The sequence below is a fragment of the Mauremys mutica genome, chromosome 1 (assembly GCF_020497125.1).
Source record: "Mauremys mutica isolate MM-2020 ecotype Southern chromosome 1, ASM2049712v1, whole genome shotgun sequence".
Lineage (NCBI taxonomy): Eukaryota > Metazoa > Chordata > Testudines > Geoemydidae > Mauremys > Mauremys mutica.
The window spans coordinates 70,869,327-70,896,825 of record NC_059072.1 but is presented as its reverse complement, the minus strand read 5'-3'; the positions used below and the strand labels follow the sequence as shown (position 1 = coordinate 70,896,825).

Here is a 27,499-nt window from a genome sequence, read left to right as displayed (position 1 = left end):
ACTGACTGTTGTTTATTCACTGGCCTTTGGCAGCTCTATACCTTGAATGAGTGTGATCCTGTGGGAAAAATGACATGTTGTATTTTAAGACTATCACAATGCATGTGCAAAATAGGCCAACCTTAATGTGATCATTTCTTGAGTTTTGGGCGCTTCACTTTGCAGTCTTAATTTTTCTTTAATGTAGGCCCTTTGTACAGGTAGTATGTGGAATCTTTGAGGAAATATGATATGAATGGCATGTGGTAGCAGTTAAGTCATTATTTTTGTTTAACAGTGCTCTAGTTTATTATTGTTAAAGAACACTAGTGATATCTGGTTGCAGTGTTAATTAATTTCAGCCACTGATGATTGATTTGTTCTTTTCCAGGATATGCAGGTTTGCAGCATGGAGGAACTCTAATTGAAAGAAATATTGAGACAAGGCCTCTTTCAACATGGAGACTGTTTTATTTGAAGGGGAACCCGACAGAACTTCGGTGAGTAACGTCAATGTGATTGAACGTATTCAGATTAAATTAACGTGGAGGGTTTTTTTAGGATCACTGATCTTGAGTTTGTATCTAAAATTGCGAGTACTTTTTGGTCAATGCGTGTTAAAAGTAAATTTTGTATCCTATCAGCAGGGGGAAAATATACCAACACTTGTTAAGCAGGGCCTGCCTGGTAACCTTGTAGTAGTACTTTTCACTACCATGGAAGAAATGTTTGATTCCTGGACTTGGTACTCACTATTAGGGGAGGTAACGTAGTAGAGGGCATTCCCGTTAGTCTCGCTGATCAGCATATGAGCAGGGCGGACTAGCTTTCTTTTTCCAGTCAGTGATTGGTAACTGAAGTGCTGCTTCATGAGATCAGGGGTAGGCGGAATGGTAGGGATTCCCAGGACTTTTTCAAGGACAATGAGTACTTTCCAGGGAGGATTGTATGCTCTCTGGGGCAGGGGCCATGTCAATTTCCATACTGCACCTAAGACTGTGGGGCCCTAATCACCTTCCTTCAAAAACAAAGTAAAACTCATTTAGATTTTTTCCTTTCTTTAGTGAGAATAAAGGAATGCTTAAATTAATTCAAGAATTTTTTTTTACTTGATAAAACTTTTTGATCAACAATAAAAGCAAAAAGAAAATCTTACAGCAGTATTTGGGCCATAAAAATAAGTAATCTAAGGTAGTTGTTTTGCCAGGACATAGAAACATTTTCCATATTATTGATTATCTGGAGAAGAGTATAAAGTGAACTACTTTACAGCCTGCAACAATGTTGGATCTCTCTTTGCTCATTCAGAATTACAACGAGGAGGTCGGTGGCACCTTAAAGATTAACAGTTTCATTTGGGTATAAACTTTGTGGGTAAAAAATCCACTTCTTCAAATGCATGTGGATACAGGCTAACAGGGCTACTCCTCTGATACTTGACATCATTCAGAATTGAACTGCTCCCTGGGAGAGGGTACTCTCCTTTCCAAGGCCTTTGTTCACACCTTGTACGTCAGATGTCAACCACAATATAGGGCCCGTTTGAAGAAACTCCCTGCTCCTCCTCCTGTGGTCATGGTACCTTATTTGCAATGTTGAGAATCACGTACCTTTCCTCTGTTATCAACATTTAGCAAATACAGAGATAAAGGTAAATTGGGAAGCAATGCAGGCAACTTTAAGTGTGTGGTGTTGGACCTCCTTGACATGCTTTAAAAATGAGATCTATAGGGTAGGTTTTTCTAAGTTCATTAAGGCTACAGATACACTATCCTGTGGTTTGGACTGTGGGGGTGTGAAGAGCAGTGCACGCCAAAGTGTTGTGCTGTGGGTACGAACTAAAAGTTTCCTGGTTTGTGTTAATGTCGTCCTGTTTGAATAGGACAATGTTAATCTGAACTAGGAACTTTTTAGTTCATGCCCACTCAGATCACATGGGAGAATTATAGTGCAGCACTTTGGTGCACACTGCTATTCCCACTCCCAATGTCTGAACTGCAGGGCCAAGTAGGCAAGCCATAAATCTAAAATGTTGTGAATTCTCCTTAGTACTGATGTTAATGTTAAGTACTTTTTTCCACTGTTCAGCATTGCTTGCCAGATTAATACTTACAGTAGTAATTAAGTTTGACAAATGTGTACCTTGATTATAGGCGGAATGTGCAGTACTTCATGTTTCTATTTTATACCACAGCTATTGCGTTAGAAGTGTTTTTCAAACTGTAAGCACAATTAAAAGTTTCTCTTTTGGGGCCAAAACCTTATCTAAGTACAGTATCTAATTTTCTTAGACTACTACACATTTTAGTTTAACATTGCCTGAAGCTTTTGATTTGCTTAAAGTATTTGAAAATCAATACAGAAATATTACTACTGTATTTAGGATCAGTACAATATTTCATTTCCTTCTTTTTTTTGAAAATCCTTTGTGCACAAATACCCAACATCTTACAGGTTTTGTATTTTTGAAAACTCTCCTTCCAGGGGAGTATGAAGAGAGTTGCCAACTCTCCTGGATTGGCCGTGAGTCTCCTGGAATTGGGCTTAATCTCCAGGAGGCTATTGAAGCCAATCTGGGATATTGTGGGCCACTAAAAGTCTGGCAGAGCAGTGGGGCTAAGGCAGGTGCCCTGGCGCTCCATGCGATTCCCAGAAGTGATTAGCATATCCAGTTAGGCACAGGGGCGTCCAGGGGATCTCTGCATGCTGCCCCTTCCCCGACTGCCAACTCTGCAGCTCCCCTTGGCTGGTAACAGCGGCCAATGGGAGCTGTGGGGGCACATGGCAGGGGAAGCACATGGAGCCGACTGGCTGCCCCTGAGCCTAGGAGCCAGACATGCTGGCCACCTCCCAGGAACTGCCTGAGGTAAGTGCCGCCCGGCCAGAGCCCGCAGATTACATGCCTTCCAGCACACACCCCAACCCTCTGCCCAGCCCTGAGCCCCCTCCCGCACCCAAACCCTCCCAGAACCTGCACCCCAACCCCCTACCCCAGGCTCAACCTGGACCCCCCGCCACCTCTTCAGCACCCCAACCTCCTGCCCTAGCCCAGTGAAAGTGAGTGAGGATGGGGGAGAGCAAGTGATGGAGGGAGGAGGAGATGGAGTGAGTGGGGGGTGAGGCCTCTGGGAAAGGATGGAGCAGGGGTAATGGTGTTTGGGTTTGTGTGATTTGATTAGACAGTATGAATAATATGGCAAGTGTGGGTAGCCTAAACTTGAATTTATCCCCTAGAGCCCCAAAAGAGAGGAAACTTGCTGCAGTATGCAGGATAGCTGTGTAATATTGAAGGGTTTGAGTAGTGGGAGCCAGAAGTAATAAGGGCTTTTAAAAAAAAAAAATTCTTTCACTTAATCTTGTGTGCTGTGACCTGGTTGCTTTTGTTCTAGTACTGGGGAAAATAAATTATGACTGAAATTTTCTGTTGCCTGAGTCACATAGTACTGTATTTCCCTTCTTTAGATTGGAGAGAATTCTGCCTCCGTACAGGAGCCCTGGACTGCCATGGTGCTCTAAATTGTACGAGCTGATACAGGCTGAACTTCTGAGCTTTTCATAGACTTCTGCAGATTCCTGTGACTTTCATATTTCTTGAAGTCTGTGGGTTACTCACAGGATCCAGGCTCAGGCTGGCCTTCAACTGATGCATGTATTGATTAGGATTCTGTTCATTCATATTGGGATGTATTCTAGAGCAGAAGTTCCCAAATTGGGGTCCATGGTTCATTTACTGGCAGTCAGCAGAGATCTGTCTGGTTTACATTGTGCTGGCTATTCTTATTTAAACTGAGAAAAGAACAGGTGGCAGGGGGGGTAAAATCAGATAAGAACATAAGCATGCAGTGTGATTCTTTTTCTTCAAAAGATGAACCATTCTTGGAGTAAAGATGACAAAAAAAATACTGCCTAATATTACTTTCCCGCCTAAGCAATAGTTGTAGTTACCACAGGGGGAAGTGATCAGTGTGATCACAAATGTGCATGGGAAAGTAGCTCATGACTCAATTTCTTTTAATATTTAGTGTATACTGTGAGAGTTTGAACTCTCCAGCTCTACAGTTCATGCCTTCTGCTGGTGAGGGAGGAGATCTTGGAGTAGGACTGGTGGCAGGATTGCACTCATGCTACAGCTCTTCTGTTGGTCTGTAGCAGAAGACATCTCATGTCATCCACCTAGACTCAATTGCTGGGTTGGTAGAGAGCAAACAATAAGCTGTATGCTTTTGTGGCTTTTAGAGTATGGCTTTCTTGTCCAATTAAAGTCAGTTTGTTCTGTGCATGCGTTTGGAGAATGGGGAAGCTCATAAGAACTAGTAATTTAGTTAGAAAAAAACACCTATACTAATTCTCCTAGCTGTTCTGGTGATGTAGTTCTCAAACTCTCAACTTTAATTCTTTCTTCAGAATAGTTTGGTTGTAGCTTGTGTATTTGGGTGGTGGTATTGAAATGAGTGATCAAGAGGGCACAGTAATATCAGTTTTTCACATGCAAATCTTGTTTCAATTTTGGAACCCTCGGAAACACTTTTTTTCCTTTTGCTTATCCCAAGCTTTGTTCATGGAACTGCAGAGAAATATCTTTAACTTCTCTTCCCAGAAAGTAACTTGGTGCCTCTGATGTTGAGTTGGGGGTTCTGGGAACTGTTGTCCAAAAAACCAGAACTGTGATTTTGCATGACTCATGAGCTGTGATAACTCCTGTGTGTTGTTTGGCTGAGCTTGGTTTTAGAAATAAATCTTAAAAGTAGGAAATGTTAATATAAAGGAGTTGTTTTTTTTTTTAAGCAAGTCTCAAAAGACATGAGATACACTGAGACTCTGCTGTTGTGCAACCCACATAGTTAGTTTTTAAACATCCTAATCTTCTATTTTCGATGTTTTTATTTCGCACCTTTTTCCTCTTTGTGGATGATTTAAATGGATTCTAATTTGAGCATTCTTTAGCTATATTTTATTTAAATGAAGATTAGGTGGTGGTGGTGTGCCTTCAGAAGTTGGAGTACTGCTAGGCTAAAACTTGCCTATGATCATTAAAATTCAATCAGCTGAAATCCTTCCCAATTCTGAACTTTTTCGTTAGTGGTATTAATAGTAGCACCAGGGGTCCCCCATACAGACTGAGGTCCTGTTGTGCTAAGCGCTTCACATACCTCTAATAAGACAGTACCTGCCCTGAAGAGCATACAAACTAAATAGACACAAGGTTGGGAAAAAGGAAGTAGTATTCCCATTTTACATATAGAAGAACTGAGGCACAGATGACTTGTTCAGGGTCATCCTTCCTCTTTCTTTCTCTCCTTGTAGCTTTTTCTTGTAGAACCATAGGTTCATTATTGCAGCTATTCAACAACTGCAGCATAACATAATGTTCTCCAGGTCACATGCAGATATTGTGTGCTATGTGTAAACTGACCTCTCCGAGTAGGGTTATTGTGTTATAATTTGAAATACACTGACCAAGATTTAGCAGTGGTCCATCACAGGGGTGGTATAATTTACTCAGCATGTGAGAGATTGGGGGCTGAGGGGGTGGGGAATTACAGTGCAGTAAAAGATTGTGGGACGATAGACAAGATAATAAAAGTGATCATCCAACAAAAAATAACAGATTTTATTTACACTGGAACAAACAGAACTGGACTCCACCTAACTACAATATTTAATATATGAAGTATATAATTAAAAACCCGATTCAAATACATGTACACACACACACATGTTCAAATGTGTGCGCATATTAACTTACTACTATGTCTACTTAACTACATATAGACTCATAGACTTTAAGGTCAGAAGGGACCATTATGATCATCTAGTCTGACCTCCTGCACAATGCAGGCCACAGAATCTCACCCACCCACTCCTGTAACAAACCCCTAACCTATGTCTGAGTTATCAAAGTCCTCAAATTGTGGTTTGAAGACCTCAAGCTGCAGAGAATCCTCCAGCAAGTGACCCGTGCCCCATGCTGCAGAGGAAGGCGAAAAACCTCCGGGGCCTTTGCCAGTCTGCCCTGGAGGAAAATTCCCTCCCGACCCTAAATATGGCGATCAGTTAAACCCTGAGCATGTGGGCAAGACTCACCAGCCAGCACCCAGGAAAGAATTCTCTGTAGTAACTCAGATCCCACCCCATCTAACATCCCATCACAGACCACTGGGCATACTTACCTGCTGATAATCAAAGATCAGTTGCCAAATTAATTGCCAAAATTAGGTTATCCCATCATACCATCCCCTCCATAAACTTATCAAGCTTAGTCTTAAAGCCAGATATGTCAGATATAATCCTCTAAATTAAAAAAAAAAATCTATCTGTGTGCACAGGCTATTATCTTATAGGTTGTTGGTGTTTTTGGTTCAAGGTTCCCCTTTCCCCAAATATCTCACTGAGTGCTGTCTAACACCGAAGTCAGTCTCTGAGTCTCAAGCACCTCTCATGACTTCCTGAAGAGATGGTCTTGACTCCAGTGATGCTTGCTTTCTGGGGTGCACGTTAGATCAGACCCACTGGATCTGAAGGACCTTTGGTTCTCCTGTTCTGGATATCTGGGACAACATGAATCAATGATAGGAGATGACTAGATCCAATGATCAGGAATATAAAGGAATGGATGCTCAAGAACATGTGATTAAGCACGTACTGACGTGACCAGCCAGCTTTAAACTGACGGGATCCTCTCCTGCACATCTGTCTGTTATCCTGCCCAATCTCAGCCTCTCCACTTACTCTGTTTCTCTCAGTCCTAGTTTCTCTATGCCACTCTGGCTGCTCTCTCCCCTCACCCTGTTTCTCTCAGGTTACTCACAGACAGTTTCTCTTAAACTTTCCCTCAGATTCTCCCTGCCTGCCTCTGTCCCTCAAATGTTCCCCCCGCTTCTCCTCCATCACTTCCCCTCCCACTTTCGTAGAGAGGGCATCACCTCTTCTCCATAGAACAATGACAGTGCATTCACCCTATATCATATTTCCCCATACAAGGTTGAGTCCCTTAGTCTTATTTACATATGCTTTAATTGTAAGATACATAACTTCCAATATTTCTAAGATGATCCACCATCCGTAGCTGCTGTTCTGTTGGGCCTTTATGCTGCCAGTGTCAGACTGTATAAGGTCTACGGTGCAGTGCATCTTGGAGTGCACAGACTTGGAATTTCATGCAATTTATTAATTCAGAAATCAAAATATCCTGGTTTACAGTAGCCTCTTTTTCCAAAACTTCCCATTGTTTCAGCTTCCATGGCGCTAGCAGTAGTGGGAGTACCAATGTAGATAAGAGATTGGTAGCCAGTTGTCTTTATCACCATCTTGTGTAGACCTGCTATGAGCATAATTGGCCTGCATGGTGGTAAAAGTGCTTGTGTCACAGGCCATCATAATGCTGGTGGAGCTGTAGTGGGACTAAGAATAGTAGGAATTATTTTGGAGGAAAAGGCTTCTGTTGACACAGTATGTTTTGAATGTGCAATCAATAGAGGGAATCTAAAACACATGTGATATGTACTGGTTGCTGAGAAAGTAATGGACTAAATTCAAATGTATAATGCTAGTTTAAACTCTGATCTAGGCATGAGTTCTTCTTGATAAATCAATCCCACTTTTGTTTTTGTTTTGTTTTTGATTTTTCCCTCCTAAGGCTGGGTTGGTTATCCTACTCTGTCCCAGTGTTTCATTTGGTTTTGAGTAAGAACAAGATCATTGGGGGGAATAGCTCAGTGGTTTGAGCATTAACCTGCTAAACTCAAGGTTGAGAGTTCAGTCCTTGAGGGGGCCATCTAGGGATCTGGGGCAAAAATCTGTCTGGGAATTGGTCCTGCTTTGAGCAGGGGGTTGGACTAGATGACCTCCTGAGGTCTCTTCCAACCCTGATATTCTATGATCTTAGTGTAGGGACAGATTCAGTCTTAAGGAACACCCTTCCTCTATATATTCTAGAGTTCCTTTAACTATCTGCAAGGCTCTTCTGCTTAAGACAATTTAATCTTTGACCATTATGATCTTTTATTCATCTTTGCCTTTCTGAGGTATACATTTTTCCTTTTGGCAGGGTGGCTGCATCTCTGAACAACTCTATTTCTGCATTGTTCAAACATAAATATAATTCTGGCCCCAAAATGTAGTTTAAATGATAATGAAAAGAAAACTTACTGATGGTGTGGGAATGGGAAGAAAGAAGAAAGTGTAATTTTCATGGAAGCAGATGTTTTGCTGCTTGTCTTTATTCAAAAAAAAAAAAGTATCTATATTTAGGAACAGCAATTGAAGCAGATAATTCCATATCTGAGGAAGTGACGAAACGCTAACTGAAAAGTAAGATCCGAGGAGGAATTGGGAGTAGAGTGAGACTTCTTGGCATACAGGGAGAGGATGTTTGGGCACAGGGTGGTACAAGAAAAGACATATTATTGCAAGTATGAAGGAGATAAAATAAAAGCAGTTGGCCTAGAGGCCTTAGACATGGAAAATAAGAGGCGATAGCTTGCCAGGCAGGTGGGGGCAGAACTTAAAGCCTTTAAGTTGAAGAGAGTTTGAGGTTTGATGTGGAAAGAAGTCAGTGATAAGATTTAAGGGAAAGGTGACACAGTTGAAAGTGGTATGAGACAGATGATTTTAGATTTGATATTTTGGGAGAAATGAAAAGGGTGGTGAGGAGGTGTGTACACAAGTCCGGTCTTGTGTGCACCCTTGAATGTAGTGGATACTTTGAATTGTGTAAAGATTGAATGTAAGAGGTCTGGGACAGTAATGTGCAGAGTCTCTTACTGCAGATGAGTTATTTGTTTAAAAACTTCTAAGGGTACGTCTTCACTACCCGCCGGATCGGCGGGTAGCAATCGATTTCTCGGAGTTCGATATATCGCGTCTCATCTAGACGCGATATATCGAACCCCGAACGCGCTCCCGTTGACTCCGGAACTCCACCGGAGCGAGTGGCGGTAGCGGAGTCGACGGGGGAGCCGCGGACGTCGATCCTGCGCTGTGAGGACAGGTAAGTAATTCGAGCTATGGTACTTCGACTTCAGCTATGCTATTCGCGTAGCTGAAGTTGCGTACCTTAGATCGACCCCCCCCCCCCCCAGTGTAGACCAGGCCTAAGAGAGTAAAGGGGTAGGCAAGGCATATTTTTTATGTTCATGGCACTTTCTTTTAAATAGTGACAGGAACCTGTTATTCATCATCTAGCACACAAATGTATAACTTGCACACTAGGTAAAAAAAGGTTTTTAAAATAAAACAAGAATGTTTTAGTTCTGACTAGAAAACTGTTCATCTGTTAATTATTTGTATATTCTTGTTGCTGTAAAGCAGAAAGCTATCTTAATATTGCCTCTGTAGAACTGTGAACCAGTAATTTAGCTTAGGTTCTTCTTTGTTGTCTAACAACTTCGTGGGTTGAATTTTCATATGTAGCTCTTATGGAAGCAATGAAGTATGGTAAAGTATCTCTAATCTTACCTCTTTCCTCTCCCCACTGTGCCCTTCTACTTGAAATTGTTAGTATATTAGTCAAATGAAACAGTACTTTGATTATATTTGGCAAACTTTAAGAACTTCAGAAAATCTTGTAACTGTTCTTCTCTGTATAGGCCATTGATGGGCTATACAGAGAATCTGAAAGTCTGGACATGCTATCATGGGAGTGTGCAACCTAAATTATATCAAAATGTAATCTTATTGCTGACTGGAAGAGCTGTTTAGGACAGAAACATTTTTGTTTTATGTACATAAAGCCATTCTATGAAAAGAACAAAACTTTATCTGAAGCAAAGCTGTGTGCTGTATTTGCAACTGTGTTGTGTATGAAATGTAAGCTTTCTTTACCAATCTTCGATTTGTACAATAGGTGAAACTTACTGTTTCACTTTCACATCAGGGACGGTACTTGGCCCTGCTGTGAAGGCAGGGGACTGGACTCGATGACCTTTCAAGGTCCCTTCCAGTTCTATGAGATAGGTATATCTCCATATAACTTTGTCATTTTAAAGGGTAGAATATTGAACTGTGGGTTTTCCGTTATTGGTATTCAAGTTGTATAATCCGCTCTTTGGACAGTTATTGGTCTACCATGAAAAAGCAGTAACTTTTCCATAAAGATTACAGTTATGTTACTGTTTTAAAGCCATATTTTGCTCCCTTGCCAAAATCTATTACGTCAGCTAAGTTTGAAAACCGGTAAAAACAAGTCTTGAGCTTCTTACAAAATCTACCAAATTTAGGTCTTTCAAACGGGGGTTTCTGACAGAGGTCACCACACAAAATAGACATTTTCAAAGTTGCAAAAGCTTTCTAACACTCTGTATTAAGGGTGGGGAGGAGGTGGTGGTGGGATATGAAACTTGGTTTACCAAACTCTCCTAAGCAAGATTTTTATCTATGATACCAAAATTTAGTTGCATGAAATATTAAGTCGTGCAGCTGCAAAAAGAGGAAAATGCTAAAGATAACCAGGTTCCTGTTAATTCATCAGGGTACAACAGAAATCCTAATTTTTCATTTATAAAATCTGAGGTGAGCACCCTGCCTTCTCCCCTGCAGAGAGAGCTCAAAATATAACAGGATTCTAGGGAGGATTGTTACTGAGGAAAGGACTCACAAGTGAGGCTGCTTGACAGGCTGTGTTAGTGGCTGAGACACAGCAGCCAGTGTTCGGAGAAGTGGTGGCAACCAGGAGGAGATTGCAGTTATGAGGAAGAGGAGCTGTGGGCCAGAAGGGCAGGAGTTGCTGCCATCCCCCAAACAGCTGCAACTCGGATGACTGTTGCTTTCTGGATTTGCAGACGGGATGGGGGGCGAGCAGGAGTACTTTGGGGGAAAGTGGGTTTTTCCTAGAATGTATAGAGGGACTGCCATGGATAGACAAATCTGTAGGAAATTAGAGAGCCCCTAGCTTTTTTTGCTCCCTAATCCTATGTCACTACTTTAAACTAAGGAAATTCACCAGGCAGACTTTAAGGTGGAGTTGTAATTGTGACCACACAAAGCTACCCATAGTCATTGTGCTCTTCCTGAATGTGGGAGTTTAAATGCCTAAATTCTAATACTAGAAAACCAGGAAGTTTAGAGCTAAGGGCACCCTGTCCTCCAATATCTCTTACAAGAATGTTAGGCACAACTTTAAAAAAAAGTTTTCACTTGTTCTGTTCATGGTCCGCTTTGCTGATACAAATAAAAGAGCTTAACCCAAGACTCCCTGGAAAAGAGCCCCTTGCAGGAGGTGCAGAGCCTGTTCTTCTTGCCTTCCACAGGAGACCCTGGCACCAGGGATGGGACAAAGTGGCTAGAGCATCAGTACTGAGATAAGACTTGAAGAGTGACAATGGAATTTATCAGTCTAGCATTTTTTGTGACCACTAAAGGTCCAAATAATAGATATAGTTTATAAACACTGATCTACATATGCTATTTAAATCGGTCTGAGAAACTAGTAAATGCAGTTTGGGATGATCGCTTAGGTTCAGGTTCAGCTTTGGTGGTAAGATTTTGATATATATGCGCAGAAGGCTACAATTACAATACCATGAAATTCCAGAATTTAAATATCTGAAATCATGATTTTTAAAATCCCATGACTCTGAAATTGACCAAAATGGACTCTGAATTTGGTAGGGCTCTATTAATAAACAGTAGTTTGCAAAAATAGCCTTAATTATTGACCTCTGACAGTGAGATGATCCTTTTTTAAATAAATCCTTTAACAATGTGGTTGTGGGGTAAAATTTTCAAAAGCAGCTAAATTCTACTGGAAGTCCAATGGGACTTAATCACCTGAGTGACTCAGGTGCTTTTGAAAATTTTACCCTTGGTCTTTATCTTTCTGTTATATACAGGCAACATAATTGGTTTTTTTTCTTAGTGGACTATGGATATTAAGTTTACATAGGTATGCATGCTTAATCATGAGCAGTTTAGGTGAACAAACAGCAACTTAACGATGAGCTTAAAAAAAAAGTCTTGTTTATAACAAGCGTATATATTAAACTTATTTAATGTTTTTTCTAGAGACTTGCTCACTTATTTTAGAAAATTAATTATTTATTGGAAAATATTGAATACTCCCTTTTAGATTCTGGAAAGGAAAATGCATGTTTCACAGAGTTTTATGGCATGTTTATGAAGTATTTGAATAATGGAGAATTTTGCTGGCTAAAAGTGAGCCCATGCCTGTTTCTGGATATGAAACTTTCTGTGGTTTGATTTGTGGCAACACAGGACTCAGTCCTTCCTCCTTGCTCTGACAGATGACTGCCAGTTGATGTTGCTTCGCCAGTTTGGATTCCTGCCTCAGTCAGCGCAACATACAGGACAGAGGCTGTCTGATGCACCCATGCATGTTAATGCACCATGACCTAGCTGGCAACAGGGTACTCTTGAACTTGTATCTCCAGCAGAGTGCCTCAGATACTGCTACACCTATGAAAGGGGTGCCAGTTTCCATCCTTATATGGTGTAGCCATTCTATTTTTCCCATGGGATGTAGGGCAAATTTTTTGGCTAGTTTGTCCAGAAATCTAGTTGATATTTCCTGCAAAAGAATTTCATCAAAGACATAATCTCTGGATCCTTGAGGGCTCAAGCTTTCCCCTCTCTCCTGGTGTGTCTGTTCCTGAATGTGGTGACCTTTTCCAACTTTTTCAAGTTGGAGAATTAGATTCTATATATACAAATTGAAATCCTCCTCCTCTGATTTATGTGGAGGGATAGGACTGAAAATACATATGGGCAATCAAGTTTTCTGAAGTAGTTTTTAAGATCTTAAAGACTATCATTGTACACCTTATTCATATGCAAACTTGCACTGGTTTGACTAATTAAACACACATTTTTAAACCAATTTAGGTAAATCTTTGCAAGTTTGCATATAAATAGTTTGCATAGTTTTTAATATCTTAAAAAAACATTTTAACTAAGGTTTAATAAAGCCATTTTCCAACAGTTGTAATAGACTTTCTGTTGGTTTAGTTTGTTTTTCACCTACAGAAAACTTCAACTTTTCATTTGAAAAAAAAACCAACCCTCCAAACAAATCATTTTTAGCCCAAAACTCTAAACATACATAGAAAGAAGAGACTTTCTGTGGATCATGTTTAGTTGAAACCCCAGTTTTCTGGCTGAATAAGTTTTTGACTGAAAATTTCAAGCAGCCTTAATATCAACACACAAACTTGTACTAGTTTAAATAACTTGTTTTAACTGATACATATTTGTATGAGGACATTTGTGTTACCAGCTAGTATTTGAATTCAGGATCACTTACCCCTGCAACAGTTGGACATTACAGGTATCCTAACGTAATTTTTAGACTGCCACTTTTCTGTATTGCTTTAGCAGATACTCAATCTTCTTTTGCAGGAAAAATCCTTGACAGTAGGTCTTGACAGGCTTAAAACCTTTCCTTTCAATTTTTAAAATGTCATTCTTAAGGTTACATGTGTATTCTGTCAGTGATTTGTGATTTAATGATTTAAAGGTATATATTTTTTAATTTAGTTTGTAGTAAACATTAAATAGTTCAGTTCTTTTTCCATCAAGAGCTTGTATGTTTCTGCTATATATCCTGATCACAAATGGATCAAACCAGAAAGTAATTTTGCACAACAAAACAGGTAGTAGGTCTAATTTTAGGCTTACTAGTCTTTAAAATGAGTTTAGACAGTCGTTCTTTCGAGTTTAAAGACTTTCTTGTATGTAATCAGAGTTATGGTTGCTGTCTCTAGTGACAGCTTTTCTGCTTTTTGCTGCTTTTAAACTTGCATAGCCAAAACGGGTAGGAGAAGAAGATGGGTTCTGTTCCATCTTGTGTATAAACAGAAGTGCTCAACCTGTGCAAATTCAGTGAAGGTAGTGGGACTTGCACAGGTGTTGTAGGGGCCTAATTTGACCACTAAAAGCTTTTTTACTGGTGACCATGTGAGAGAGAACCAAGCTTGACTCTGAGTGTAGGTTGTTTGCAGAGATGGCAGTTTAAATAATAATAATAAATAATAAAATAAAATTAGCATGTTTAATATAGAAATCATGGAGAGAAAATAACATAGAATCCCTGGTGCTATTTTATTCACTTTTCTGAGTAAACACTGTCAATATAGGTAAAAGTCTATCCTGACATTTTATCCCTTTAGGAGACTTATTACTGCATATAACGTATTTCAATATGGACTCCAGATGATACATGAAGGATCCTGTGAAGTAAACAGTGGTCTCTTGTATCCAGAATAGATCCTGGAAAGAGGTTATCTTCAGTTAAAACTCTAGATTACAAATATATACTTTTGTGTTGTTACGTATAGATGCACTGTATAATGTCTATAGTTTAGGCTGGTGCTTGGGCAGTATGGAATCTAATCTCAGTATAAACACTGTGTTTATTGGTGAAGATCAGGAACAGAGTTAGACTTGTGTTTCATCCTATAGCATAGGAGCTCTTTGTATCAGTCCAAAGGTTAACCATACAGTGCTAAAATATTTATATAAAAGGCCTTAGTCATCTCAGGTGACAAGCTCTCCTGCTTTATGCTGTCTAATTCTGATGATGTTACTTGGTCAAGACAATACTTGAGAGGGAGGTAGTGGTGTAAAGACTGCTGCTGTGCTTTTTCACTGTGTATTTCACCACTATGAGAGAGTACAAACCATTCGCAGGCGTTCTCGCAACAAATTTTTTGGTGGCCACAGAGTGTGGCCACCAACTCTTGCTGGTGGCTGCACGGACACTTTCTCCTAAAATACTTGATTAACTTTAGGAAAAACAAATAAATAGCGCATATACACATCCACATCATTGTAATTTATTCATATAGGGGTTTTTTTGCAGACTGAATAATAAAAATATTACTGTGAGAAGTGATACTTGTATGTTTGTTAATATCACTTTTCTCAGCAAGTCCCAGGAAAAATTAAGCCCTGGATGGGGGACAGGATGGGGTTGGAGGTGGAGGCAGTGAGGTCCGGGGCCATGGAGGGGTAGATTCAGGGCCAAGAAGGCGGTGGGGTCCAGGAGTGATGGGGAGAGGGGCATGGATGCAGGGCCAAGAGAAAGGCGGGTTGGTGGTGAGCCCCGCAGCTGTGCGGCTGGAGCAGGGTGTTGGTGCCCATGGCCGGGGATCAGTGCCCACGGCCAGAGCCCAGAGCTGGGGGCTGGAGCTGCACGGCTGGGGGGGGGGAGGGGCAATGCCTGCACCTGGAGCAGGAGCTGCATGGCTGGGGCAGGGAGTTGAAGCCCAGGGACAGTGTCCACCACCACGAGGCTGAAGCTAGCACCTGCTACCACATGCCTGGGGATCAGCGCACGGCCGGGGCCAGGGATCGGCGTGGGGACGGGGCCAGTGCCCGCTGCCATGCACCCGGGGATCGGCGCCCACTGCGACACGGCTGGGACTATGAGTCAGTGGCCAGGACTGGGGATCAGAGCACGCAACTGGGGGTTGGTGTCTGGAGCTAGCAGCTGCCGCTGGGATCAGGGCCTGGGGCCAGCACTGTGTGACCAGAGATGGGGATTGGAGCCTGCCGCTGCGTGGCCAGGGGTTGGAGCCTGAACTGAAGCCCCAGGGCCAAAGTCCAGGGCTGTGTGGCCAGAGCTAGGGGTCAGCGCCTGAAACCCTGCAGCCAGAGCTGGGTGTTGGCACCTGAAGCCCCTTGGCTGGAGCCCTGGTCTGCGCAACCAGGCTCCTTAAATCCCACCTCTGGAGCCTGTCTCCCAACCATCGCAGGGCTGAAGTCAGAGCCTCATTGCCCTCCCACGCTGGTAGAGAACTCCCTGTAGTCCTGCAGCATTGTACCCCACCTGTCTCCAGGAGCCGTGCAGGGCTGCGCATCCAGGAGGAACAGAGAAGGGAGTGGGAGGAACAGAACCTTTGCCTCCCCCCCCATCACCACTCAGGAAGCCGTCGTGGCCGCATGGAAACCCCCTGGTTGCAGTATTTGAGAAATGCTGATTGATTAGGAAACTTAAATTGCAGAACCCTCCCGTCCCTGTATGCTTGTTCATTAATACTTTGTTTCCCATCTCGCCCAACTCCTCCTTTTGCTTTAAAGCTCTTAGTGTGAACTGGCAGATGTAGCAGAGTGGTGCTGATCAGGAAAGGCTTGGTGTTCTGACTCATTATCACACTGAATTAATTCTTACACCGTTGCTCTATTACTGCATGCCTCTCTGCTGTTTTGTTGCTCTTGGAACTTTCTCAAATCTAAAAACAGTAAGGTAATATAATCCCATTTGCGATAACATGTATTATGTTCCCATTTTAAGTATGCTGTCTTACTGTATTATGCAGTTAAAGAGAAACCAACTTGATATATGTCCAGTTTTTTTTAAATGGGGAAACTTCTGGGATGGGAGGAGCCTATACAGGAGAGATGGGCTCCACCTAAACCAAAGTGGAACCAGACTGCTGGCACTAAATATTAAAAAGGTTGTAGAGCAGTTTTTAAACTAGGAGATGGGGGAAAGCCGACTGCTGCAGAGGAGCATGTGGATCGGACACAGACTTCTCTTAGGGGAGAGTCTGATGATAGAGAATCTCCAGGTTATAGTCAGGAGCAGAGGACGGAAGAGGATAATGTAAGGGCCGGATCAGATGATAAACAGTCGCATAAAAAAGAATCTGGCACATCAGAAAAAGGCAGACTAATAAACAGGGACAAGTTTTTAAAGTGCTTGTACACAAATGCTAGAAGTCTAAATAATAAGATGGGTGAACTAGAGTACCTTGTGATAAAGGAGGATATTGATATAATAGACATCACAGAAACCTGGTGGACTGAGAGCAATCAATGGGACACAATCATTCCGGGGTACAAAATATATCGGAAGGACAGAACAGGTCGTGCTGGGGGAGGAGTGGCACTATATGTGAAAGAAAGTGTCGATTCAAATGAAGTAAAAATCTTAAGCGAATCCACATGTTCCATAGAATCTCTATGGATAGAAATTTCATGCTCTAGTAAAAATATAACATTAGGGATCTATTATCGACCACCTGACCAGGACAGTAATAGTGATGATGAAATGCTAAGGGAAATTAGAGAGGCTATCAAAATTAAGAACCCAATAATAGTGGGGGATTTCAATTATCCCCATATTGACTGGGAACATTTCACTTCAGGACGAAATGCAGAGATAAAATTTCTCGATACTTTAAATGACTGTTTCATGGAGCAGCTGGTACGGGAACCCACAAGGGGAGAGGCAACTCTAGATTTAATCCTGAGTGGAGTGCAGGAGCTGGTCCAAGAGGTAACTATAGCAGGACCGCTTGGAAATAGTGACCATAATACAATAACATTCAACATCCCTGTGGTGGGAAGAACACCTCAACAGCCCAACACTGTGGCATTTAATTTCAAAAGGGGGAACTATACAAAAATGAGGGGGTTAGTTAAACCAAAGTTAAAAGGTACAGGGACTAAAGTGAAATCCCTGCAAGTTGCATGAGCCCTTTTTAAAGAGACCATAATAGAGGCCCAACTTCAATGTATACCCCAAATTAAGAAAAACAGTAAAAGAAGTAAAAAAGAGCCACCGTGGCTTAACAACCATGTAAAAGAAGCAGTGAGAGATAAAAAGACTTCCTTTAAAAAGTGGAAGTCAAATCCTAGTGAGGCAAATAGAAAGGAGCACAAACACTGCCAGCTTAAGTGCAAGAGTGTAATAAGAAAAGCCAAAGAGGAGTTTGAAGAACGGCTAGCCAAAAACTCCAAAGGTAATAACAAAATGTTTTTAAAGTACATCAGAAGCAGGAAGCCTGCTAAATAACCAGTGGGGCCCCTTGACGATCGAAATACAAAAGGAGCGCTTAAAGACGATATAGTCATTGCGGAGAAACTAAATGGATTCTTTGCTTCAGTCTTCACGGCTGAGGATGTTAGGGAGATTCCCAAACCTGAGCTGGCTTTTGTAGGTGACAAATCTGAGGAACTGTCACAGATTGAAGTGTCACTAGAGGAGGTTTTGGAATTAATTGATAAACTCAACATTAACAAGTCACCGGGACCAGATGGCATTCACCCAAGAGTTCTGAAAGAACTCAAATGTGAAGTTGCGGAACTATTAACTAAGGTTTGTAACCTGTCCTTTAAATCGGCTTCGGTATCCAATGACTGGAAGTTAGCTAATGTAACGCCAATATTTAAAAAGGGCTCTAGGGGTGATCCCGGCAATTACAGACCGGTAAGTCTAACGTTGGTACCGGGCAAATTAGTCGAATCAGTAGTTAAAAATAAAATTGTCAGACACATAGAAAAACATAAACTCTTGAGCAATAGTCAACATGGTTTCTGTAAAGGGAAATCGTGTCTTACTAATCTATTAGAGTTCTTTGAAGGGGTCAACAAACATGTGGACAAGGGGGATCCGGTGGACATAGTGTACTTAGATTTCCAGAAAGCCTTTGACAAGGTCCCTCACCAAAGGCTCTTACGTAAATTAAGCTGTCATGGGATAAAAGGGAAGGTCCTTTCATGGATTGAGAACTGGTTAAAGGACAGGGAACAAAGGGTAGGAATTAATGGTAAATTCTCAGAATGGAGAGGGGTAACTAGTGGTGTTCCCCAAGGGTCAGTCCTAGGACCAATCCTATTCAATTTATTCATAAATGATCTGGAGAAAGCGGTAAACAGTGAGGTGGCAAAGTTAGCAGATGATACTAAACTACTCAAGATAGTTAAGACCAAAGCAGATTGTGAAGAACTTCAAAAAGATCTCACAAAACTAAGTGATTGGACAACAAAATGGCAAATGAAATTTAATGTGGATAAATGTAAAGTAATGCACATTGGAAAAAATAACCCCAACTATACATACAATATGATGGGGGCTAATTTAGCTACAACGAGTCAGGAAAAAGATCTTGGAGTCATCGTGGATAGTTCTCTAAAGATGTCCACGCAGTGTGCAGAGGCGGTCAAAAAAGCAAACAGGATGTTAGGAATCATTAAAAAGGGGATAGAGAATAAGACTAAGAATATATTATTGCCCTTATATAAATCCATGGTACGCCCACATCTCGAATACTGTGTACAGATGTGGTCTCCTCACCTCAAAAAAGATATTCTAGCTCTAGAAAAGGTTCAGAAAAGGGCAACTAAAATGATTAGGGGTTTGGAGAGGGTCCCATACGAGGAAAGATTAAAGAGGCTAGGACTCTTCAGCTTGGAAAAGAGAAGACTAAGGGGGGATATGATAGAGGTATATAAAATCATGAGTGATGTTGAGAAAGTGGATAAGGAAAAGTTATTTACTTATTCCCATAATACAAGAACTAGGGGTCACCAAATGAAATTAATAGGCAGCAGGCTTAAAACAAATAAAAGGAAGTTCTTCTTCACGCAGCGCACAGTCAACTTGTGGAACTCCTTACCTGAGGAGGTTGTGATGACTAGGACTATAACAATGTTTAAAAGGGAACTGGATAAATTCATGGTGGCTAAGTCCATAAATGGCTATTAGCCAGGATGGGTAAGAATGGTGTCCCTAGCCTCTGTTCGTCAGAGGATGGAGATGGATGGAAGGAGAGAGATCACTTGATCGTTGCCTGTTAGGTTCACTCCCTCTGGGGCACCTGGCATTGGCCACTGTCAGTAGACAGATACTGGGCTAGATGGACCTTTGGTCTGACCCGGTATGGCCGTTCTTATAATGAGTTTGATACTACTTTAGTCCCGATGTTTCCTTTAACTTCTGGGGGTTTTGCAATCACATTCCCCTATTTAAAAACATGTTCTTTCTCTGACCTGATACTCTGTGAAAGATCCAGGCAAACAGAGTGAAACTAACTAGCAGACTAAACAGGCGAAACTAAAATGGACTATACAAAATGTGCTTCCAAATGCGCCCAGTAAACAAACTGAAGAATTTGAAGAAGTTCCTTTTTTTTTTTTTTAACTGATCTTGTTACAATAGTAACAACGTTTTCAGACTGAATTGAGTATTCATCTCTCCAGGGCAGCCAAGTGGCACAGGAACCTCCATTGCTAAATAGGGACATGGCCATGTTCTCCAGGAGGCAAGAGATTCCTTCTGATGCACCCTCACAGAGTTGGGAGCCTCGGGGGATGACATGGGCTCATGTTTGCTGACATGGAGGCAAACCTGACACGTTTTTTAAAATATGGCTAGGGTTTGCCATCTCAGTGAACATTGGGTAGGGTTTTGGTTGGGCTTTCCAAAGCATTGGATTTTACACTTTTTTTTTTTAAATGTTAGATGTGCAACTGTCCTGTTTAAATCGCACACACTAAACTAGACTAGGAAAAAGCTAAAATTGAAAAGATAAACTATAGCTTAGCAGAGGAGCAGTTGGGGATATTTTTTCCCTGATAGTGGGCATGTCACAATGCTTGTTTTGTCTTTGGATCCCAACATTTTTGTCTCTTTTAAAATGGTAAGCACTTGGGGGCAGGGATGGATCATAACTTGTATCTGTACAGCCCCCAGTCCAAGTGGTCCTGATCCTGACTGGAGCTTTGGATACTAATGGAATATAAATAATTAATAATACAAGTCAAATTACCCCCCATCCAAAAAAGGTGAAGTGGAGTGGGCTATTACTTTATTAGTACTCCCTCCTCCTGCAGTGATTACAACTATATATAGTTCAGTGGCGACTTAGGTGGGGAAAATTTGTGATACAGCTTACAGTTCTTTGGAGATGCACGAACACAATGCTTCTTGTTTAACTCTTCAGTTTCCATTGTTTGTCTTGTTTCCTACACCGGAAAAATATGTTGTGTGATGGGTAGCTGTACTTAATGAACTAAAACATTGAGGCTTCTAAAATAATAATTTTGCATAAACGGTTATGCTTGGCTGCATCATTCTAGTGGGTGCTGCACATTTAATGCGCTTTTAGGAATGTTTGTGTTTACATGTACAATTTAAGAGAAACCATTTTTTCTTTTAGATGGATTGTCCTAGAATCCTAACTCTTTCATAGGACATCATGGTTTTCTGAAACTGATTTAATTACAGATCTTGACATGTTCTGTTGTAATGAGTTTTGTGAACACTAAATTTCTGAACATCTTTCAGAAGACCTACTTTTGTCTGTCTAAAAAGGGATATTAGCTGCTCACTAACTGTATCCAAGCTAATAATGACTTCCTATAAGCATATATGTCAGTTTTGTTGCTTCAAAATTGTTTTGTTTCTGAACTGTTAAGTCCTTTTGAAGTCTTCCCTTAATATTGATGTGCATGTTGTATTTTAGTGATAAACTAACTCTGTTTTCATTGTGCTTCCTCTTTCCTTTTGCTGCTGTTGCTGACGTCTCTGCACATTTTGCTTCTTCTTGGCCTGGACTTTTTTTGTTCGCTGTTCTTCGTTCTCCAATTGCATTGCACACGCAGAATCATGGTGAGATCAAAGACTCTCATGGACCATCAAGTAAGTGACTGACCTCTTCTCTCGGATGTTTGGGCATATTAGTGAAGGTCTCCATCTTCTTGTGTGAGCACATGGGCCAGTGGACATAACACTAGGGTTTCATGTGTGTCACGACCTAATTGAAGAACTGAAATAACAAGGACAACAACAGTTAGAGAAATTCTTTATTCTGCTTGTTGGTCTTGTCCGTAGGTGTTCATTAAATTTAGAAGAACCACCATAATTCATAGGAAGTGTTGTTCTTCTTCAGTCATGGTTAGAAAAATATGAGTCCTGTGAACACTCCACCTGGAGTTGTGAAGTTAAAATGGAAATATTTATCACTTTAAAAGAAAGGGCTCTCTTTTCACTCGTTTATACAGTGCCTAACACAGCTGGGCTCTAATCGGAGTTGGGGCCTCCAAGTGCTACTGTAATATAAACAATAAAAAGGACACAGAAAATAGTGGTTTAACAGGTAGAAGCAGCTTGTTTTATTTGGAGCTACTACAGCGATAGGGCAATGTTTGCTTTCAGTATCTTGTTGTCCAATTAGTTTTAATAAAAAGCCCTCTCACGTACTGAAGTGTGAATAAAAAGAGGTATCCCAGCATGCAAGGGAGACTAGTTACGGATGCATTTTTACTAAAATGCCATTTAATAAAAAGGCAGTGACCTATGGGAATCTTAGTATTAGAAACTTTTCAAATCTGTGTGAGGTTTTGTATATTGCTTTTTTTCTTCAAAAAGTGAAATGAAGTAAGTTATCTACTGCTGAAAACGATTTACAAATACTGTTATGTTGAGTCACATGCAGATGGGTAGGTCAGTTTGAATTTAGTTTAAGGTGTTAGACATATTTTCTTTTTTTGGTGGTGTCGCCTTTCTGTCCCTCACAGAATTTTCTTCTTAGTTCTTGTAGCAGCACCAGCTCACCATTCTGGTCATGGGCTAACTGCTGCCTCAGTTTCTCTTCACTCAGTCTGGCTCTCCCAATTTTGTAGCCTGGTTTAGTTGCTGTGATGATTTGGCCCTCTGGCTAAATGATGAATGAAAATTTTCATTCTTTCCAGGGTATCCAAGTCAAAATAAATACAAACCAAAATCTTCATCTAGTCTCAAGCTAGGCCCGCCCCGCCTTCCTAAAGGTCAATCTTCTCAACTGATCTTTTCCTGGGCTTTTTTGAGTCTTGCCTTGCTGTCTACCAACAGCAACTCCCAGGGCTTTCTACCAGGATTCACCATTCTCTGTCTTGAGTCTTTCCCTTGACTTCTGCTTTCTCTCCATCCCACAATGCCTGCTTGTCAGATGACTTTGCTTATTTTGTCCAGGGGTAGGGGAATGCAAGCTAAGCATGACACAGATGGGTTGGACCCATTACAGGACCAGTCCATCCTGGGACAGTTCTCTATGATTCATAGATTCCAAGGGCAGAAAGGGCCATTGTGATCATCTGATCTGATCTCCTGTGTGACACTTCCCCAAAACACATTCTACAGCATGTCTTTTAGAAAAACATCCGATCTAGATTTAAAAACTGTCAGTGAGAATCCACCACGACTCTTGGTAAATAGGAGGGCTGAAACTGGCAATGAAAGTTCCCAGCAAAGCTTCCACATGACAGACTGGAGACCTTGAGACTGTTGAATTTGTCTCCTCTAAAGTTTTCTGTTTTGAAAAAATATCTTTTGAGCATGAGGTCAGAAGTTTAGATTTTCAAATCTCATGAAGTTTCATTGAATGTGCATTGTGAAGAGATTTGGCCAGTTGTCATATCCTTTTAACCTGAAGTTGAAAAGAGATGTTTATTTTGAGGATGGGGTTTCCGTTTTCTCTTTTGCTTTCAGTGAGAAAAGGTGTTTTATTTCTAAGACTAACTGCTTCAAGGTGTCGGTGGGCCATGTTTTATCATGGCTCTTTGTTGCAAGATGACAGCTCTTCAGTTCCATTGCCTTGAAAGGCCTCTACTCCAGAGACCTCTTGTAGAAAAATGGAAGTTGCTAAACCAGAGACTGGAACACTAATTACGTTAGCTCAAATACTTTGGAGAGCCAGTACACATTTCTTGAATCAGTATACTTTCCCAAGCACTAGTCCAGCTTCAGTGAACGCCGAGGGAAAATGAGAGGATTGGGAGCTTGCATGTAGTTTATACAGCAAATTTAATACTGAAGATGAGGCAAGTCTCAAATAAAAGGAAATCAGACTCTGAGTCTTAAGTCTGATTATTATAAGGGACTGTTTGGTGGCACTAAGTACTGGAGGCTTAATCTTTAAAGGGCTGTTCTACGAAGACGTACTTAAATTGCTGCTGATTAATGCATTAGGCACTTAAGTAAATTTAAAAAAAAACGAACTTCAGTTAGGACTCTGCCCATTGTAAGCACAGTGCTGTTACCTATTGAGAGATGCAATGAAACTGTCAGATACATTTTTTTTAAATAAATTCAAATCACTGATGTCCTATTAACACTTGTTCTCTGATATTCAGTTACATCTCTAGTTTTCATTTCTCATCTCATGAGCTACAGACAGTGGTACAAGAGATCTCTTAAAGGCTTTGATTGAATGAGAATTTTATGTATTTTAAATTGCAGACTCTGCTTGATACAGGCTGGAACTGGAATGATGGTTAAATATGGAGGTTTGGGATTCTGATATATTAGTGTTCACTGGAGTGAAGCCTTTCATATATTGAAGCATTGCAAACTCATGTGATATATACTGAAAAGCATAGTATCTGGTATTTCTCTTAAATCCCTAATTCTCAGAGTCTTCTTTTTTACTTTTTTTAATGAAAACTGAGATTCTCATGTAAAGGAAGTTTCTAGCCCTCATAACTGCAAAGAATAGCTTGAAAATGTTGAATCCTAAACCCTTAAATACCAGAAGGAAAATAAAAATAACCTAAAATGTAATTTTTATTTTTTTTTAAATCTCATCCTAAAAATCTTGTTTTTAAGCCAATCTCATAACTTTCCTTGGGCAGGCTGTCATGGTTTTTTGAGTGCTCAGGGTTGACAATGCTGGAATAGGATTTTATTGGAATCCATTGTGGTATTGAGTTTCCAATGCATTATATTAAAGATCTCTTACTATATTCTCAGTGTGGAAACAAATGAAAAGGTAACATGCCATTTCAGATACTTAAAATAATTTCCTACCCTTAGAGACTAACAAATTTATTTCAGCATGAGCTTTCGTGAGCTACAGCTCACTTCTTCGGATGCATAGAATGGAACACACAGACAGGAGATATTTATACATACAGAGAACATGAAAAGGTGGAAGTATGCATACCAACTGGAAGAGTCTAATCAATTGAGATGAGCTATCATCAGCAGGAGAAAACAAAAATAACCAAACTTTTGAAGTGATGATTAAGATGACCCATAGAAGGTGTGAGGAGAACTTAACATAGGGAAATAGATTCAATTAGTGTAATGACCCAACCATTCCCAGTCTCTGTTTAAGCCTGAGTTAATTGTGTCTAATTTGCATATTAATTAGAGTTCAGCAGTCTCTCTTTGGAGTCTGTTTTTGAAGTATTTTTGTTGCAAAATTGCCACCTTCAAGTCTGTCACTGAGTGGTTAGAGAGGTTGAAGTGTTCTCCCACTGGTTTTTTAATGTTATGATTCCCGATGTCAGATTTATGTCCATTTATTCTTTTGCGTAGAGACTGTCCAGTTTGGCCAATGTACATGACAGAGGGGCATTGCTGGCACATGATGGCATATATCACATATACTTCCACCTTTTCATGTTCTCTGTATGTATAAATATCTCCTGTCTGTGTGTTCCATTCTATGCATCCGAAGAAGTGAGCTGTAGCTCACGAAAGCTCATGCTGAAATAAATTTGTTAGTCTCTAAGGGTAGGTTTACACTTACCTTCCGGGTCGACGCGGACTGATCTAGACGCGATAGTTCGAACTCCGGAAGCGCTGCGGTCAACTCCGGTACTCCACCACTGCAAACGGCGGTGGCGGAGTCGACGGGGGAGCCGCAGAGTTCGACCCCGCCGCGTCTGGACGGATGAGTAGGTCGAAGTAGGGTACTTCGAATTCAGCTACGCTATTCACGTAGCTGAATTTGCGTACCCTAGTTCGACCCCCCTTCTTAGTGTAGACCAGGCCTAAGATTCCTAGCTTGTGCTTGCTGTATTACTTGCAATACAGGCAGAAGTGCACCTGCACTGAAAACTTTCCATTCACTTCTTACTGTTCTGTAACACTGTGCTGACAAATACCATTGGAGTTTAACAACTTTGAACTCCTTTCTCTTCTGCTGATCATTTTCAGCTTTACAGATTAACTTTTTTGAAGCGCCCACTCAATTGAAGAGGCCAATGTTAAAGCTTCATAAGTGCAAATACAGTTAAAAGACCAAGTTCTTGCTTTGAAACACTTATAAACTAACTTAAACACATACACTATATCACATAACCGTTCAAAAGGAATAGTTTGCAGATATTGTCTGTGTGTGTGTGTGTGTATGCCATCACTGTTTCAGTATCTTGATTAGGTGAACTTTGCAGTGGCACTACAACACTGTGTGTTTTGGGTACATGGCAAACTTTAAGTTTTCAACAGGGTGGATGGTGGTAAACTTTTCCTTAAAACATGACTGTTTTTACTAAAGAAAGTCCTAAATTCATTGATGTTCTGTGTATTAATGAGCCGTGCACTATGAGGGATTAGCATTCTGAGTTACTTGTGACAACTAACCAAGAGTATTCCTCGTTATGACTTAAATAAAAATGGAAAAGCACCAACTACTACATCAGTTTTAAAAAGTTAGGAAAAGTTAAAAATATAATACTGGTAATATAAGTGCCCCAAAAGAGGTTCTGGGTTCAGGTAAACTTACTTTGGCAATACTTTGTGCACTGTTACTTTGATATTGTTATATAAATAACCAATTAATACAAAAAAGCTGAGTGTCTGTCCTCCTTTGGAGTACATGTGATTTTGATGTGTACACTGGACACACAATTGGAGGCAATTTGGACATTACAATGTCAAAATTGGACAACTTGAAGTGATTTTGCTTCCAGTATTGAACAGGAACCAGCAGAGGGCATTATAGTTCTATACATGGTGACTCTCTTCAAATTGTCAGGTACTCCAATGCATGTAATAGCAGAAATGAAATTGCAGCTCCATTGCAACAGTATGAAGGAAAAGATGTGAAAAACATAAAATCAAATGGCAGGAGGGGGAATTATCTTTCAGAATTCTAGATTTTAATTGCTTATTTGTTATATACTTCAAAGTTGCTGTTTTAAAACAGATTAAAATATATTTTAAAGAACAGTGTCATAATTGTTTTTTAGGACTGTTCATAATCCACCGAAACTCTAAAGTGAAATTTTGTTTCCTTTATAGATCTTCAGCGCCTTTGCATTTTGCTTCTATGCTGGTTTATAGGGTGACTCTGGACTACTGACCTGCCAGCACTGATATATTTCGATGTCTTGAAAAAGCATTTGATTTTAACCCTACTCTTTCCTCCTTCCCCAGAGGGAGGGAGAAGAAGTGCTACTTTTTCACCCAACTTTCCTGATCAGCAGGTCACATAAGTGTTTGTAGTTTGTCCAGAATAGAGCTATAAAGTGGGGACTACTACTGTCCTTTTACTCTTTATGCTGTCTTCACTGGTCATTGCCACCTTTGTGGAAAAAATAACTTAGTGATAATAATAATGAAACAAGCCATCAGGCATCCTTGGAATGTCATGTCTGGAAAATTAAACTCCTAACCTGACATGGTTTAAAAATACAGTTCAGAGGCCCAGCCTGAAGAGACGAGGAAATCTTAAGGCATGGTGAAGTCTGCAGCCAAGGGGCTCATATCTTCTTATTTTTGCAGCCTGCCATGTGGTGACTTGTTGAATTAGGCATCCTTTGTAATCTCTGTTTTCATTTTGGTGTTTATTTTCCCCCATCCTTATTTCATTAGTCATGGCTACTCATTCCAATAACACCCACAGTGTGCCAGCCACTGTACTATTACAGAAGAAGGGAACAGTCCCTACCCTGAACAGTTTATAGGTGGATACAAGTAAAGTGGTCGGTGATTACTGGCCACTATTACTACAGGATTTACACTCTAAAGCTTTTTTTAAAAGATGTTCAATTTTCCCCTCATCTCTGTCATTGT

At 40.7% G+C, this 27,499-nt stretch overlaps 1 protein-coding gene across 1 annotated transcript in view; it reads left to right on the top strand.

The window, feature by feature from the left end:
* OSBPL8 (oxysterol binding protein like 8) overlaps nt 1–27,499 on the top strand; it is a 192,364-nt gene that overhangs the window by 69,734 nt on the left and 95,131 nt on the right. Inside the window, exons 2-3 of the mRNA XM_044979381.1 lie at nt 371–479; nt 21,322–21,358. Of these exons, the coding sequence (XP_044835316.1) occupies nt 438–479; nt 21,322–21,358 (79 nt within the window). The 5' untranslated portion in view covers nt 371–437. The remainder of the gene's footprint in view (nt 1–370; nt 480–21,321; nt 21,359–27,499) is intronic.